This window comes from Xiphias gladius, chromosome 3 (assembly GCF_016859285.1).
Source record: "Xiphias gladius isolate SHS-SW01 ecotype Sanya breed wild chromosome 3, ASM1685928v1, whole genome shotgun sequence".
NCBI lineage: Eukaryota > Metazoa > Chordata > Actinopteri > Istiophoriformes > Xiphiidae > Xiphias > Xiphias gladius.
Window position 1 is genome coordinate 1286163 of NC_053402.1, and position 16606 is coordinate 1302768.

General features: G+C 44.9%; 2 protein-coding genes across 6 annotated transcripts; one reads left to right on the forward strand and one right to left on the reverse strand.

The window, feature by feature from the left end:
* Nucleotides 1-1305: 1305 nt before the first annotated feature.
* LOC120786974 (leucine-rich repeat-containing protein 70) lies at nucleotides 1306-10531 on the reverse strand. Of its 3 annotated transcripts, none has more exons than XM_040122792.1 (7): nucleotides 8522-10531; nucleotides 6428-6660; nucleotides 4734-4989; nucleotides 4552-4594; nucleotides 3394-3562; nucleotides 3141-3303; nucleotides 1306-2478 (listed from the first exon to the last, which is right to left on the reverse strand). In XM_040122792.1, the coding sequence occupies exons 1-7, from the start codon at nucleotides 8553-8555 to the stop codon at nucleotides 2171-2173; spliced, it is 1206 nt and encodes a 401-aa protein (XP_039978726.1). In that variant the 5' UTR covers nucleotides 8556-10531; the 3' UTR covers nucleotides 1306-2170. The 3 variants fall into 3 exon arrangements, with proteins under 3 accessions (XP_039978726.1, XP_039978725.1, XP_039978727.1); XM_040122791.1 differs by having other exon boundaries at nucleotides 6428-6849; XM_040122793.1 differs by lacking the exon at nucleotides 4552-4594 and having other exon boundaries at nucleotides 4844-4989; nucleotides 6428-6849.
* On the forward strand, nucleotides 10441-16067 carry pex12 (peroxisomal biogenesis factor 12). Of its 3 annotated transcripts, none has more exons than XM_040122799.1 (4): nucleotides 10441-10710; nucleotides 11777-11904; nucleotides 12634-13169; nucleotides 15351-16067. In XM_040122799.1, exons 2-4 carry the CDS (start codon nucleotides 11782-11784, stop codon nucleotides 15787-15789), a joined length of 1098 nt encoding a protein of 365 aa, XP_039978733.1. In that variant the 5' UTR covers nucleotides 10441-10710; nucleotides 11777-11781; the 3' UTR covers nucleotides 15790-16067. The 3 variants fall into 3 exon arrangements, with proteins under 3 accessions (XP_039978733.1, XP_039978735.1, XP_039978734.1); XM_040122801.1 differs by having other exon boundaries at nucleotides 11780-11904; XM_040122800.1 differs by lacking the exon at nucleotides 10441-10710 and adding an exon at nucleotides 10728-11069.
* The last annotated feature ends 539 nt before the right edge of the window (nucleotides 16068-16606 follow it).

The window sequence follows — 16606 nt, forward strand, 5'->3', positions numbered from 1 at the left end:
TCCATGACGGGACCATCGATTCGAGTCACTTCCAGTCAGGAGCGTTCGCAGGATTAGCCTTATCTTAGGCCCTTAGTCCGGGTCAACCCAGGACGAGGCTTTGGAGCAGCCTCCTTGTGGCAGATCTGTATTTGGTCGAGTAGAAGAAGTAGCTGACTGAAAAAAGCAGACAGTGAGCTGAACTTGCAGTAAAACAGAAAGTCACATGGTACCAACTACTACCTGGGAGTAAAAAGCAACGGTAAATTGAATTCAGCCACAGCCTCGTGGACTAATGAGGAAACACATCTTCTGTGACACACTCAGAAAATTTCATTCACCGTTTTACACCCACTCCTTTCTGGGCCAGCACTGTCTTGTCATTCATGGGGGCTCGTCCGAGATGTACAAATGTTGGCCTCTGTAAGCTTGAAGCAGGGGCTTGAGGTGTGGGGAGGCAGTTAGCCTCCGCCAAAAGAGGAGAAATGCAAGTCCTGATAATTCCGAGGTTGTGCTATTCGCAGGTTGTGCGTTCTTAGCTGGCTTTCTAACATCAGCCAATAGCTACAGCTCATGTTTAGAGTTGGAGGGTGCGTGCAGCTGAGGTCAGGGCTCCTGGAGAGCTGTTGATGTTGAGCTAGCTGCTGGATGGTCAGTAAATCCCTCCTAATTGACGGCCTGCTTGTAAAACAACAAAACACTGAAGCTCTCGTTAAACACTGAAGATGTGCCATTTGCGTGTGGAGGATTTACAGTTGTTTAAAAGCACCTTTGACGCAGCTGGGCTGAGTAACTAAAGTCAAGTAACGAGTAATGTAACGCGTTACTTTATTTAAAAAAGAATCTGAATTAATATGAAAAAATAATAATGCATGACAATGGAAGGAAAATGGCAGTCTGCTGTTAGGCCTGTCTAGCCTCTGTAATACCCTCCAACTTACACAAATGTAATAAACGTATTCCAGTCCAGCAGTATTCATCTTTACATCTGGCCCCTTCTGTAGGGCTGGGGGCTGTAGGCTTCTCTCTCTCTCTCTCTCTCCCCCATCAGTCCATCACTAATCCTCTGTGGTGTCGAGAGCCATGTGGTCTTTATCAAGACCTCTGTCTGACTGTAAAAATACATTTTTCAAATGTATTTAGACATTATGATAGGCACAGGCAGAGATGTTGTAGAGCCCAGACAAGGGGAGTCTCCTCAAGAAACCTGGGATTTAAAGTCTGTTTTTATTTGCAGTTTTTCATTTTACATTATGGATTACACTTATAAAGTTTTATTTTTGAACAGTTTGATACAATAGTTTTTTTAATTGAAAATTCAGAGAGAGAGAACTAAAAAGAAAAATCCCCATTTTAATAAATACCCACGTACGTGTGGACTAGGCCTCGTCATCTGTTGCTTCAATTTTAACCATTGGTTTTGTAAATCTGTCTCTCCTAACCACTCTCAACCCTATGGATACTGAATCACTGAAATACCCCTTTAAATTATCACCCAACCCTCGTACGTAGCAGCACAACCAGAGCTTGTACTTATTAAAGCTGAGACTTTACAACTGAAAACTCTGTTTAGCTTTCATTTCTGGTCCATTTTAGCGTTTGCATTCTGATTGGTCCTTTTCATCCACATTGATGGATCGTCTCTATTGACTGAATTAGAAGCCTCAAGTTGCTTTCTGTGCTGTTTGAAAGCACTGGATAGGCCTGAGAGGGTTGGCTAAACTACTTTATAGATAGTAATAAAGTACATGCCGTATGCAAATCAAAATACACTTTAATTTATATTAAAGCCCCTATGTATAAGATTTGAACATTTCTGACTTTAGCGACTCCTATTAGTGGCAGTATCAAAACAGAGAACAACAACACATAGACTGGACTAATTTACTTGGAGTTGTTCCATATTTCTACAAAGAAAAACCTTTTTAGAAACCTCTACATATCGGGGCTTCAACGGTTTGCAAAATGTGAAAACATGACCAAAAACTCAAACTACACAGTGTCCTTGAAGTCTTCCCAGACATACAGTACTCTATATTGCCTGTGTGAGTCTCAAAGGAAAAAGGGAATTTGTACATCGTGGCAGCCATCTTGAACTACATGCTGCATGCGTCCTTGTCGCTGGAGAAGTCTCACAGGGTGTCCACAGTGTTACGCCTCCTCCTCCTCTCTCTGTTCGTCATACAGCTCCTCAGGACGGTGGGCTCTGAGTTTGAGTCTGTGACTCAGTGTCCCAGTTCTTTCCACGGTTCCTCTTCCTGTTCCTCTCAGCCATCACCAAAGCCGCCACCACGGTGACCAGCACAGTGACAGTGATGACGAGTACGGTGACGGTCTCTGCGACGCAGAGCTGGCTGTCCACCCAGGCCAGCGAAGCCCCGCTCAGCTGCGGTGGGTCCTTGCATGTCACATTCCTGTAGTCGTCGATGTGGAGGTGGCGAACATGCAAGATCTTACTGAAGACACGATGCAGCTCGCAGTCACAGCTCCATGGGTTGCCTGGTGGGGCAGCAAGAAGGGTAAATGTAGAGGTGTGTGAAATAACAGTGGTGAGCGAACAGTCAAAAAGGGACACCACAAAGTAAAGGTATTGGTGTCTGACTACAACACGGCCGCTGTGCTCTTAACTCTGTAACACCTCTTATCATATTTATCTATTCAGAACTTGATTGAGTTTTAACTGTTCAGATGTATTTTCTGTAAGTCACGCTTTTCACTTTTAAGTTCTTTATCTGTGGATCTAGTCTGAAAACATTCCATATATCGCCAGGAAGAAAAGATTCTGGTGGGGAAAGCCCCCGAAGTCCTGAAAGACCATTTGTCTTCTTTATCTTATGTGTGCAAGATAATAACTCAGAGTATGTCCAATATCATCTTGTGTGCATAAATTCTCATTTTCTGCAAAAAAGCCTCCCACTTTTCATTTCTGGCCATCATTAGGTCAAAATTGACAATTTTACTAATGCCTTTGAAAAATAAGGAAATACTGTCTAATAGCGCCGCTATCGTGGCCGCAGACACTCGGTCCGGTTTACTGTTATGCCAGCTCTCTAACAGAGCGCATAAATACATTCATATTGTGAGCGAGGGTGGTGCCTCTTGACTTGATAAAGGTTTAAAACAAGAGGATCGCAGGTAATGGCAGCAGTGGTTTTAGAAACCTGACAGCTGGATGTGTGTAGCTGTTGTATGCAGGCTGATGAAGGTTTTAAACTTGAGGTGATGCAGGTTGTTTCCCTCCAGAGCGAGAACTGTCAAGCTGTAGAGAGGAGCCAGAGCTTCACTGTCTATCTTAGAGATGTTGTTCTTACTCAACTGGAGCACCTAGACCGACAGACGGACAGGTAATCAGACAGATGGGCATACAGACAACTTGGTATACACATGTAATCATTTTAACAATTCGTTATGTACCTGCAGTCCAGGCAACATATCCATGCTCCCCTGCTGCACCACAGTCAGTCGATTGTTATGCAGGTAGAGCTTTCTGAGCCTGGAGAGGCCCCTGAACACACCGGGGCCTACCGATACCAGCTGGTTATAACTGAGGTCCAGCTTCTCCATGTTGTCCAGAAACTCCAAGCTGACAGAAGGAGGGGGAGACAATTATGGGATGAGACACAGAATAAAGGCAGGCAGACACAAGGCTCAACTTAAATGCGCTGGATATTGTTGTCTGTGGCTTCATCTGCATGTAACTGAACTACCTTGATGCAGGGAGGTTTGTGTTGCCAATTGGCCCAGATACACCCACAGCAAACTGTTGTGTGGGGTGACTGGTTGGCTGGGAACACAACACTGGCAGACCAAGCTGATATGATGAACTTATTAGCCAGCAGGTGCCTTAACACACATCCAGCAGATAAGGTGCCACAGTACCATTATTTGGAGTCATGTTTCTGGCCACCAGACAAATTGAAGTCCAATATTCTCACTCCTTTTACCTCTGTTTGTGGTTTTTACCAATTCCTGAGAAAAATATCTGGTTCTGTACTTCTTTACCAGCTAGTCAGGAACCTTACCTATCTTTAGTGGTAGGCAGGTAATGTGCAGTTGGTTTTTCGAGCTAAAAACTACACTATGACGGTGGTGCGAGTGAACCAAAGCAGAAAAGTTACGGGCCTGGAAACCAAAACAACGAGCTTGAAGATGCTACGGTATATAGATCCGTAAAACTCAGGGGAATTGCAGAGTCGAGTTGACCACTACAAGACATTTAACAAAATCTTACAGAAACTTGTGTTCGTAATTGTTATTATAACAATATCAATTATAGCTGCTTAAAATTCATATTTGAAAGTTTACATCTACCAATGATTTCAGTGACAGAAGATTAATTTCATAAGACTGGAAGCTATGCTATAAACAGATGTTTACTGTGATTAAAAACAATTTTGTCTAAAATCATGTTTGTTCCACACAAGTCAAGTTTAGGTGAAGTGTTCTCAAGTGAAGGTAGAATGGATCGTGAGATCAACAGGTGGGTCAGTGAGGCATCAGCAGCAACTCAGGTGTTGTGCCGGAATTTTGTTTTGATGAACGAGCAAAGCACGGAGATGTGCCAGTCCTCACCTATTGTATGGCCATGAGCTCTTTGGAGGGTGTCTGGGCTCACCTGTGTGCACAAGGTGAGGAGCTCGGATATTCACAATAGACCTTACTAAATTGATCTCCTAAGCTTGTTACTGCACATACACAGTCTTGTGTCAAACTTTAGGTCAAGTAGGAGAAATCATGAGAAGAAGAGGGCATACATCTTTTATCAGCATTGACAATGAGGAGGAGGAGGCTGATAGGAAGATGGAGCATGATGGTGGAAGAGAGATGGACTTCCGTTGCACTTTGAGGGCGGCCGGTCAGGTACCTGTAACCAGATATATAATGTAAGTTGTTGTGCTCCAGTCGAAGCTCTCTGAGGGTAAACAGACTGGCTGAGAAGTCGGCAGGTAGAGATGTTAACTGGTTCCAACTGAGATCCAGCTTCTCCAGGAAGGACAAAGAGAAAAATGCCTGCAGAGAGGGAAAGAAACCTCTTTAAAATCTCTGAGCCTTTAACTTTCCATCCCTTCTTCCTCCATCCTCGCCCTTACCCTCTGTTCCTTCAGTTTAACTGCTTGCAGTGCTCTCAGTTCAACTGGCATTTCAGCAGCTTTCTGACAAACTTTTAAACTTTCAACTTAATCATTTTTCAACTTTCCGACACTTCAACACAAGTATCAGAAAGTGTCGGTTGAGAAAGAACTTCTTCCTCCTCAACCGAGAGTTAATGCTACTACTACTTCCTTCTCTTACGCTTCTACTGAGATATCAGCTGCTGGCTGTGTTTACATATCAAGTAAAAATTCATCTGTGTTCAGTGCTTACACATCATTTCATCCGCTTTCATCTCTTATTCTTCAGATGACAGTTCAACTGCTTTTCATTTTGAACTTCAAATGAGAGTTCAACTGTTTCCAGTGACTAGCCTTCAACAGCCTCCCACTTCAATTGTAATTTCCGGTCCTTTCATCTCTCATTCTTAAAATGAAACTTCGACTGCTTTCTTAGCTTACTCATGAACTGACAATTCAGCGGCTTTCAGCTTTTACATATCATAGCAGCTGAACTGTCATCTTAGGTCACTGATAGACTTGCTTTTAACTATGTGTTTGCATGCGCATCATGGCTTCCTTACGTGTCCTGCAGTTCTTGTGAGCATTGGCTGTGCACGTTCTCAGAAATTAAAGCTAAGCGTCCGCGAGATGCAATTTAGCAAATGGCCAGTGGGGTCAGCATCAGAAAACAGGGTTTTGAATCCCCACAGCAATAGCGGAAAGAGAAACTCATAGAGCTTCTTCGTCTGATGTGGCACCCACAATGTCGCTGCTGCCACCTTCTCTGCTGTGACCCCAGCATCAACGCTATGGTAACCTCCTCGAGTGTGATTTGATGACGATTTCTGTTTTGGTTGTGCAAAAGCAGAAGATATTCTGTCTTTGGCCAGAGATGATTTAGCCTCCTTGTAGATACTGTTTTTAACCCTCCGGTTACGCACGAGTAGTACATGAGCATGTTTGAGAACAAAGACGCTGGCGTCACAGCCATTGTTAGTTAATCAGTGACCTTACTCTTCAGTTGACAGTTCAGCTGCTTTTTAAATCAGAGTTCAACCGTTTTCAGTGGTTTCACTTTATGTACCTGATACTTTAGCTCATTCCAGTGATTAACCTTCAACAGGCATTTGAAATTAACCTCATCTCCTTTCAATACTTTCAATACTCAATGTGCTTGAACTGACACGTCAAGCCCCTAAGTACTTCATCTTCAATGGTAACAACATCGCACAAGCAAGGAATTAACATTGTAAAACATTTTAACATCTTTTCCGATGTTAGCATTATTTCCAAGGTTTCCAATATTTCCATTTAAAAAAAATTCCTTTAAAGTCCTGCCATCCCTTTGTTTTCACCTGTGGTTGTATTTCTTGTATCTGGCTGTTGGTCATCACCAGCACCCGCAGGGACCACAGTCCGGTGAACGCTCGGGTACCAATCTCACTCAGATTGTTTCCCCCCAGCTCCAGCAGCCACATGCCATGTGGGAGGCCCCTGGGAACATGCTCAAACCCACGGGCGCGACAGTCCACCAGGTCACCATGCTCATAACAGACGCACTGAAGCGGACACAACCGCGAACACTCGGCTGATGGAAAAAGGAATGGGGGTAAATAAAAAGCAAAAAGAAGGAAGAGAAGGACTGGGAAAAGGAGACACATTTTTCTCCGAGGGCAACTCGTTCAGTGGAGTAGTTCAAGTGTGGAAAGCTGAATGAAGCTTGATAGTTTTATTCTGCTGTTGTCTTCGCCGAGCCTCGCAGTCAGTGTAGGCGAAACTGGAAATAAAAGAGCAAGCACAGTGCAGAGTTTTTAGTTCACACTTAGATCATTTAAGTCAAAGTTCTAAAGGTTTTAGTGGATCTAATGAATCTTTAAAGCTGCAGCTGCAATTCCTTTTTCTTTATATCTTTTGAACAAACTATTAAGGCAATAGTGTTAGCAAACAATTGCCTAGGTAAAAGTCCAGCAGACACGCAGGATCGTTAGCATTCATTCACATGTCTGTTCTGGGCCATCTGACTTGTGTAAGTCCAATAGTCACTCCCCGATTAGCTGTATTTTGGTCTCCACTGACTCCTGAGGAAAATATCTGGCTCTTGAGTCGCTAAATGCTCCACTGCATTCATTAGATAGTGGCTAAATTTGTCTATCAGCAGTTTGGTAGCATATAATTTAGTATATCAGAGCCTTTTTGTTGAAAGCAGCTACCTGGTGCAACTGGAAACAAGGCTGATGAGTGTGGCGTTTCGGGGCTGGAAAACCAAAACAATGAACTTGAAGAGACTAAAATGCTCCATACAGCTGAAAGGTTATGAACAGTTGGTGGTGATTGTCTGTGGATTCTTCCCTCCGAGCCCCTCTCCCATCACACACACTAAAATGATCAATTGTTAAAGGTACCTTGTGGAGTTTTTGACCACTTTTTGACCACTTGCTATGGAGCGATGATTGTACGAGTGGGTCACTGTTTTGTTTCACAAAATCAGCACTGTGTGTACATATGTTAGACCTCAAAGATGCACACTATGCGTTTTGGTGAGCAACACATTGTAAACATAACAGTCTTTGTTTACAAGAAAACTCCACAGGGGCTTCTTTAACGTAAAAATATTGACCAGTGAGACTTTTAAGTTCCAGTGAGACTATCGATTTCCCTCTCTTTGACCTTGGGAGGGACAGTTCCATTTGATTTACTATAAACCAAAAACATACCATGGATAGTATGTACATGTTGTGTACATGACATCTTCACGACATCTTCCATCATCTCTGATTTTCCACCATTTCTTGACACTAATTTTTTACCTCTTCACCTACACTGGCTCAAGAGATGCACGAATACTTTCTACAATTAAATGCCAGCAGTAGCATTTAAAAGTAGTCACAATTTTCATCGTTACATAACGGACTTACTTAAATCTTTCATATAACTGTTACACTTGTTTTTTAACACAGGTTTTTCATTTGCTCGATCCTCTTTTTCCCGTCCAAATGTAATTGCATAATCACAGCCATTAAGAGCAGGGCAGCAGAAAGGATTAAATTCAGTGAACTTCTCTAATGACACTGCTGTGTTTCATAGTATAAGAAAGTACAAAAGCAATAATGGTTTTCAGCATTCATTTCTTATTTACTGGAAAGCAGCTACAGAATGAGCTGTTGTTTTCCTCATAACTCTTGTTCAATATCACTACTAACTGATACTTCTTATAACATATTGTCAAAAAGTAGCGTACAGAAATTTTTTGACGACACACTTTTCGCTCTGCAGGAAAAACAAAACAGTCTGTGAAAGCTATTTAGTTTACATTTTTAAGATCAAGTCTGAAAACCAAACACAGTGACACTGACAAATCACGCTGAAATGAAGAGTAAAATCGATAACGAAAAGACACAGAAATCATCTGGTCTGACGGTCTGATCCCCTCTGCCGGACACCAGACTCACCTATCCTGCTGACGAGGAATCCAGACATCTCCATTCTGGGTCATCAACTTCTACATGTCCTCTGACTTCACTGCATGACAGCTCGACAAAGATAGTCAGGGAGATGATGGACAGAGAGAGACAAACGACGACAGCGGTGTGGATGACGACGATGCTGATGCTGATGGAGACTCTCAGTGCAGTCAGCTGTGTGTCAGTAATCCTCTAATCCTCTGCAATCACCAAATGTTTCCTCTCATCCACTGAAGTGTGGCAGTTCATCTGATGTTTTCATCATGTTTTGGTCTCTGTCCCAGCTCCCTCTCATTTCCTGTTAATACCACCAGGGTGTCTTGGAGTCCCTCCATTCGTCTGTTTCATTGAGTTAAATATTATATAAAGATTCTTAACAGCTTGTGAAGCGTGTGTGTGCCTTTTTCAGAGACAGACGGAAAGAACGGGAGAAACAGAACCAAGGCTGATTTTCCTACCACAATTCACATGTACTGACTGATCTCAGCACCAGTGCTGACCCATTCAAGGCTGGATTAAAGCAGAGCAAAGCGGACACTTGCTTACTTACTTACTTCATTGTTATTTCCAAATGCCCCTTTTCAAAAGTGCATTTTATTTTCATAACGGTACTCTTCTTTCAAGCCACTTTTTACTTGATGAAACATTTCACAGCATCACTTTTCATGACAAGCCAATCACATGCCCCTTGCGTCTTAAGCTAGCAAGCTCAACAACTGCTACCTGTTAGCCAGAGCATCAACAATGTCAAGGTAAGTCTGAATCAGCCAGCTAGAGGCTGCTGCTGCCGACGCTTGTTGCACAGGTGCATAATGTCTAATAATAATGGGTTGAATCCAATGACCACACAAGAGATCTGAGGCATAGTGTGGCGCAGTTCTCAGCTGGTTCCGTGGCCATTGCCATAGATGCCACTGATGACCTCTGGGGTTCGATTCTTCGGCCTCTATCATTCAACCTGCACATGCTCACCGTAGGTTAAATCATGCTACGCCCGCATTCACTAAGCTCCCTCAACAAGTGAGTATAATGAGGAAGATCCCCGGACATCAACCAAGTTGTCATTTTGACTTGGGGCTCGGGCCCTACTAGCCAATGAATAGGGCGGCGATCTTATATGAACGTTTGCTGTGTATCACCCATCTGGCCTTGAATATAACTGGGAATGTTAAAATTCAAAAGGAAGGCAGGATTACCAAGCGGGCTAAGGGGGCTAAGCAGGCAACTACGCTGGGACCCCCCAGGTTCGCCGCATGTCACCGTCAGCTAGCCCGGGTCCTGCACCACTAATCAGTCCTCCGGCCTCGTCTTTGAAAGGGGCTGCGTGTCACAACCTTCCTGCAACGCCCTACAGACTTTAGTCTAGATATGTTCTTATGGTGCATTTTCAATTCACTTCAACGTCATTCATCTCTGAGAGGGCAACTGCACGCAGCGGCTCTCCACCCAGATCCACAGAAACACACGCTACGGGCTTGACCGGGGAAGAAAGAGGGAAGAAAACATCGTTGACGACAAAACTTTAAATGATGAGAGACTTCAAACTTCAAACTGTTCTGATAAATAATCCTACACGTCAAGCTCCAGCTTGTTCCAGCGTCTGCAACATGAGCATTTGCTGCTTTTCTGTTTTGAATCACTGTAAACTGAACATGTCCGGGCTTTAGACTGTTGCTGGGACAGAAAATGGTGTTGCCCCCTTTTTACTTTTTAAACAAACTAAACAATTAATTCCCAGATTAACTGACAATGCAAAGAGTCATTAGTTTTAACCCTCGTCTCCAAAAACTGGAACCGTGTGAAACTTATTCAGTTTAACCCTAAAATCCCAATATGAAAGCAGCCACGTTAGTGTCCTAGCTGCGTCCTGCACGTTGCATTATCTACTTGTACCGTGGCCTTTCACAGCCACGAGCCCGAGGGAGCAGCCGGCACTACGCAACACCAGCGTCATGACGCTGTTCTGCTAAACGGAAACGCGGAAGTGCCGGTTGTCGGGGGGCGAGCTCACGGATGCGCTGAGCGTCGAGGGGCAGAGGAGACATGGCCGAGAAGCAGTCTCTCTGTTTCCGCCGCAGTGGTCGGTGTAACGCGGGGGGGTTTAAATGAGCGGGTGATGCCGGGAAACATCCGCGACGCAGTCCTGCTACCTCGCAGCTAACAACTAGCAGAGGAAGGTATGTTGGCGAAGGTTTGACAGCCCCGACAGGACCGCCTGCCTGGTCAACGATCTGTAAATGGGTGAAAGGGGGGAAGTACTTCCCCTCTGCTGCCTAGCTAAGCTTTGAGTTCGACCCCAGCAAGAGTCATCTGCACCGGTCCTTCCCGGGTATCTCCCAATGCATTATCCAATGCAGGTCGATTTACATGGCGTCAAATCGTAACATTCGTTATCTCAAGGCACTTGACGCCATTCACAGGTCCTTGTGTAGAGCTACTCAGTAGAGGAGGTCTCGTCTGTAAAGCCCCAAAGCTGCTGTCCTCGTTTAAGGCTGATACGGAGCTTTGGTGAACTTGAACCCTTATGCCCGTGCAGGTGACTGGAACCTACTCTCTTCCGCAGCTGGGTCAAAACTGATACTAGAATCAGTGGTTTTTGTTACTACGTATATGCTCTCTTCATAATTTTGCACACCTGGTTATATTGACAAGAATAACTGGAGATGTGCGATGTTTGTTTGACCGTTTTATTACATTTTATGAAAGAGAAAAGGGCCATTTGCATTTCAGACAAACCTATGTGTGGTCCGGCTGGCTCCTCGGTAACCGGAGAAAAACACTGATCATCTAGTGGTAGATAGTGATCAGTAATCAGTGGATAAACACAGCTGTTCATTTAGTGACGATCCGTATACTTAAATAAAATGTTACATTATCTCGCTGTGTAAAATGATATATCTCTGATCGTCTTCCAGCGGGGAACGGAAACACCTGATATAGATGAATGGTTCCTATAAAGCTGGAGTAAAGATAGAAAAACAGTTTTTTCTAAAGACTTTAGAGGAATACCTGGAATATGACACACATTTTTGTCAGAAAAAAAACAACCTAATCATCTAAGGGTTTAATGTAAACATAAGTCTCCAAAATGAGAGGGTTGCGATATATATCACCTTGGTTTGGCTTTCAGAAAAAACTCTTCTTCGCTCTGTGACTGTAACGTCACACATGTTACATTCATGAGAGACACGAGCCGTTTCCAGGCTGTTTGACTATTTGTCCACCTGTGTCGTGATTGTGCAGCAGCCATGGCGGAGGCCGGAGCTCACCTGACCTCCACCGCTGTGACCGAGCAGCCGTCGATCTTTGAGGTCCTGGCACAGGAGTCTCTGATGGAGGCGGTCAAACCTGCGCTGAGACACGCGGTCAAGGTGAGCGTCACCGTCGACTGTGGATCAAACCCCGCCTGGCAACAGCGATTGTCCAGTTGTAGCTCAGCAACTGTAACCAGGCACGGTGGGTCTGTCAAGCCTTAAACCAAAAACGCTGTGTGTTTACCTGCTTTTACGTAAATTGGAAACCTTTAGCCTGTCCGTCTAACAAGCTTACTAGCCACCGCAGTAACATGAACCCAGCATTATTTCCGTTTCGTGACCTTGTGCTACAACCCAGGGATGAAAAAAGATGCTGCTGTTAGAGCCATTTTAGTTTCAGGTGCATTTTGCTGAGAAAGTCATCCAGAGACGGTGTTTTCAACCGACTCGGAGAGTTTTAGCATTAGCTTCATTTTCATTTTAGCTAGCTGCATCTGCATTCTGCCTGTCACCCGTCACTGGCTAGAAATGAGAGGTCAGATGTTGTCTAGGAGCCGTTGTTTCAAAAAAGACCAGTTATTATTCAGTCTCCTGTTCTAACTGAAAACTGCGTATGTGCTGTGCCCAAAGGGAGAGCTTGACAGGTGCAGCAGCAGTAACTGACCCACACTAATGGTCCATTGTGTTGCCCCTTTTTGAAAGAATAAATACAGCAAAACGTGTGCAAAGCTTGTCAGCGTCTGTCTGTTTTTACTTGTTGTATATTTTCCGTTTTCGCGTTTGTTTGACGGCGTGCTGCGAATTAACTTTAGCCTTGACCAACCTCGATGCTGGTTACCCTCTCAGGTTCTGGCAGAGTCCAACCCGTCCCGTTTTGGCTTTCTGTGGCGACGCTTTGATGAGCTCTACCTGCTGCTGGACCTCCTCCTCCAGAACCACTTCCTGATTCACTGCAGCGCCTCCTTCTCTGAGAACTTCTACGGCCTGAAAAGAGTTTCAGACGGGCGGGAATTTCCTGTTCACCTGGGGCTGCGCAGGAAGTCGCACTGGCGATCTCTTCTTCTTCTCTGCCTGGTGCCGTACTTTCGAGCCAAGCTGGAGGCGTCGCTGGAGCAGCAGAGGGACGAGGAGGACTTTTCCATCCGACTGGCGCAGACCAGAAGCCAGAGGCTGTACCGGGCGGCCGTGGCAGCCTACCCGTACGTCAGCTCGGCCTGGCAGGCCTGGGTCTTCTGCCAGCAGCTACTCTTTGTCTTCGGAGTTGCCAGGACCCATAGTCCCCTGCTGTGGCTGGCCAGGGTGAGACTGGCACGACTTAATGCCCAAGATATCAAAAACATGGAGCTGAAGACCAGCAACACTGGCAGCCCAGCTGATAAGAGGTACATCTCGGTTTCATTAAAGTCTAAATGTGCGCGTCCCTCTGTGTCTATTGCTCGTTTGTCCAAAACGTCAGTGGAAACGGTCGTAACATTTCTGTTTCCCTCTCCAAATGGAGCAGACGTAGACTTTATTTTGCCCTGCTTTGAGTCTCACTGCCAGCTGCCCTTTGCCCCCAGCCAGGTCTTCACATTAGATAGCGACGTGTGGATGATAGGGGCTGGTGCTGGGTGCAGGGCCGGATCCTGGTCTGGTTAGGGTCTGCCATGCTTCTGAAGGATGAACCTACCTAAGAGGCTTAAAGGTGCCCTGGGGAGTTTTTTTGTAAACAAGAGTTATGCTTACATTCAGTGTTACTAACCAAATCCCTTCCTCATAAGACAACTGCAAAGCTGATTTTCCTCTTCAAAGTTTGAAACTAGCATCGTCTACGTCCGTCCTCAGTAGCCTGCATTCTTCCTGTCCGCCGTTGCATGTTAACGCCACCCGTGGATCAGGGGAACGATGTGAAACCATTGGCAGGAATGCGTATCGTGTCATCGTCATGCTTGAGCACGTGCATGCGTGAGGACAAACAAAACCGGGCTAGGGCTGTCGGTGGTCAACAGAGTATCTCTAAATCCACTCAAAGGTGTCCCGTGGAGTTCTAGTCCTCCAGCAGCGCTATGGGGCTGTTTTTCTATGAGTAGGCCCCCGTTTTGTCTTTTTAGTGCGTGAGTATGAGGACGCACGTCCTCAGGTGACACTACACATGTTCTTGCCAATGATTTCACACTATTCCACTGGAGAACAGGTGGCGGTAACATGCCAAGATGTGCTGCAGTGCACCAGCAAAGGCAGCAGAGAAGAAGACTACAAGGTAGTAGTTTCCACATGGATGGAAACAATACAAGGTTCAAATTGTAAGGAAAAGTTAGCGTTGTTAGCTGTAATGAGGAAGGAAATGCATTCAGAACATGTATTTGAGGAATGTAAGCATGACGTGTGTTTACAAGAAAACTCCATGGGTCAGTCTTGAGTTCTAAAAAGCCAGAGATGCTCTGAACCTGAAGACTTTGGATTGACTGTTAATTGTCATGATTTACTGAAATAACTGAGACCAGGGGCTGTCTGCTCCAGAAAGCGGTGAGCTTTAATCTGAAGTGTTCAGGATTTTTACTGATCATAGTCAGACATGCAAGTCCACCATCCATGCGTACAAAGGGATCTGTGCTAAAGTGGCACGCATGAGGGATTCACCAATTCTCTCATTCTTAAAGATTTCAACAACCAGAATTCACAAGTGGTCCACGTGTGAGAATTTGGTGTTTTTACGTAGTTTACTAAACCCAAATCAGTTACAATAAAAAGGACCTCGATGCGAAACTCGTATTCTGTTCACTATACTCTGCCATCGTCATCATCATCATCAGGCCCCGCCAAATCGTCGAGAGGCTCAACGTGTTTGAATTTTATGATGTTGTCCTGACCACCTTTACAGTTCAGTTGCAGAGTAGGAAAATGGCCACACTCCAACAGCTGCCTCAGGGTCTGCATGCCGGTCTCTGTCCAGGGGAGCGTCCTCCCTTTTAATGCAGCAATATTCTCTCGTCGCCTTTTTTAGCATTTAACTAAATGTTGTGTAATATTCTCCCTTCATTTCTGTCACAGTACAGTTCTGCTCTGACCACGCGTGGTTGGCAGCCGTGCTGTTCCCATTTTCCAATAGTTTCTTGGCCCCCGACACCACAACTGACGCTCCTTTGGGGGTGGGGTGGTTTTCCTTCTAATATCTCTCTGAGCATTGTCCTCTGACTGACCGTCGTCCTGCCGTAATCCACACAGAGCAGAGCAAGGAGGGGTCCACAGGCGTTTCGGGACATTTTTTTGGCCCCGGGTTTTGTCTTCTTGCTGATTGATTGTTGGGGCTATGTGCAACCCGAGAGGAAGACACAGCTTGTCTTTGCGTGTTATTTCAGATAGAAAACTAAGTCCTACTTTTTAATGAAGGTAAATCTCCTGAAAAGATGCAAGGATTCAGCATCAAGCCAACCGATGAACTAAGGCTCCGAACTTGATCTCTCATGAAGTATCAAGTCTCTGTCAAGGAAACTAAACATGATTCTAAGTTTCTTGAATGAGGCTCATTGTCAGACACAGATCTTAAATCCACCACCCACAATGCATTGTTCCTCTGTTTGCAGCCTGGTGCAGAGAGTGTGGTGGTTGATGTCACAAGCGGTGAGGGGTGTGGCCGTCTCCCTCTCCACCTCCCTGTCCCTGGGCGTCTTCTTCCTGCAGTTCCTGGAGTGGTGGTACTCCTCTGACAACCAGAGCACTGTGAAAACCCTCACCTCGCTGCCTGCCCCTCCACCCCCCCTCCACCTGCGGGAGGAGCGCAGCTGCGGGGATTCTCCCTTCGTCTCAGCCAAGCAGAGCAAAGACGCCCAGCTGGGCTCGGACGGCGGGAACTGTCCTCTGTGCCGCAGGCTCCGTACCAACGCCACGGTGCTGTCCACCTCTGGCTTCGTCTTCTGTTACCGCTGCATCTACACGTATGTGAAAGCCAACCACCGCTGTCCGGTCACCGGATATCCCACTGAACTGCCGCACCTCATCAAGATATACTCACCGGAGAGCTAGACCGCACTGTCTGCCCGTTTTGTCGGCGGCCTCGTTTTTTAAAAGGAGAAACTCTCAGCAGAGTCAGTTGGTTTCCCTCTGCAGCCTTGTGCTGAATATCTTGTGGAAATACTGTGTATTTTTCTGTTTTTTTTTCTTCAGTATAAAGTAGACTTTTGAGTGCACTAATGGTTTTTGATCAATTTTCCAGTGATACGAGCTGATTTAGATGTGAAGCTTCAATTGTATTTCAGACTGAATATTTACCAATTGACTAATAAATCATTTCTCAGTGGCAATGAGAGCATTTAAATTTTTTAACTGCAGTAATTGTAAAAATGTTGTCTCTGGAGGACACAACTGCTGTAGCCTCGGCTGTGTTCAGCATCCCCAAATCTACTGCATGTGCCAGTGGCAGGTTGGTGAATGGGCCTGAGTCAAAAACCCAAATGTGTTTAACTTAGTATCACAAAATAGAAAAAAAAAAACCCATCACATCTTCGCATTTGTTACTTATTTATTTATTCGGCTTAACAATTCGTTGATTATCAAAACATATACAATCGTTTTTCGTTGAGTGCCTTATCGGTTAATCAACTAATTATTTCCGCTGTGATATTAATACATCTGGGTTATTATTTTTGCTCTGAAAAGGTCGGGTTAAAATCTGCAGATGTCCTGGAGGCTGCTGGATTAACACATTCCTCTTTTTTTATTTTAATTTTTTTTAAAGATAATTTTATAAGACGACCTTTTGCTGACGTCTTACTCCTGATGAGGCAAAGAACAAATTGCTGTCTCATTCTGTCGTGGTTTGTCACGGCAATGTACAGTTTGG

Bases quoted from the DNA above. Each gene is read 5' to 3' on its own strand.
- pex12 (XM_040122799.1), top strand. From the start codon at position 11,782: ATGGCGGAGGCCGGAGCTCACCTGACCTCCACCGCTGTGACCGAGCAG. The intron at 11,905-12,633 runs GTGAGCGTCACC...TTACCCTCTCAG, and splicing joins CGCTGAGACACGCGGTCAAG to GTTCTGGCAGAGTCCAACCC. The intron at 13,170-15,350 runs GTACATCTCGGT...CTCTGTTTGCAG, and splicing joins GGCAGCCCAGCTGATAAGAG to CCTGGTGCAGAGAGTGTGGT.
- LOC120786974 (XM_040122791.1), bottom strand. From the start codon at position 6,733: ATGTGTCTCCTTTTCCCAGTCCTTCTCTTCCTTCTTTTTGCTTTTTAT. The intron at 4,595-4,733 runs GTATGCCCTCTT...TTGTGCACACAG, and splicing joins TGTCAATGCTGATAAAAGAT to GTGAGCCCAGACACCCTCCA. The intron at 3,304-3,393 runs GTACATAACGAA...CTGTCGGTCTAG, and splicing joins ATATGTTGCCTGGACTGCAG to GTGCTCCAGTTGAGTAAGAA.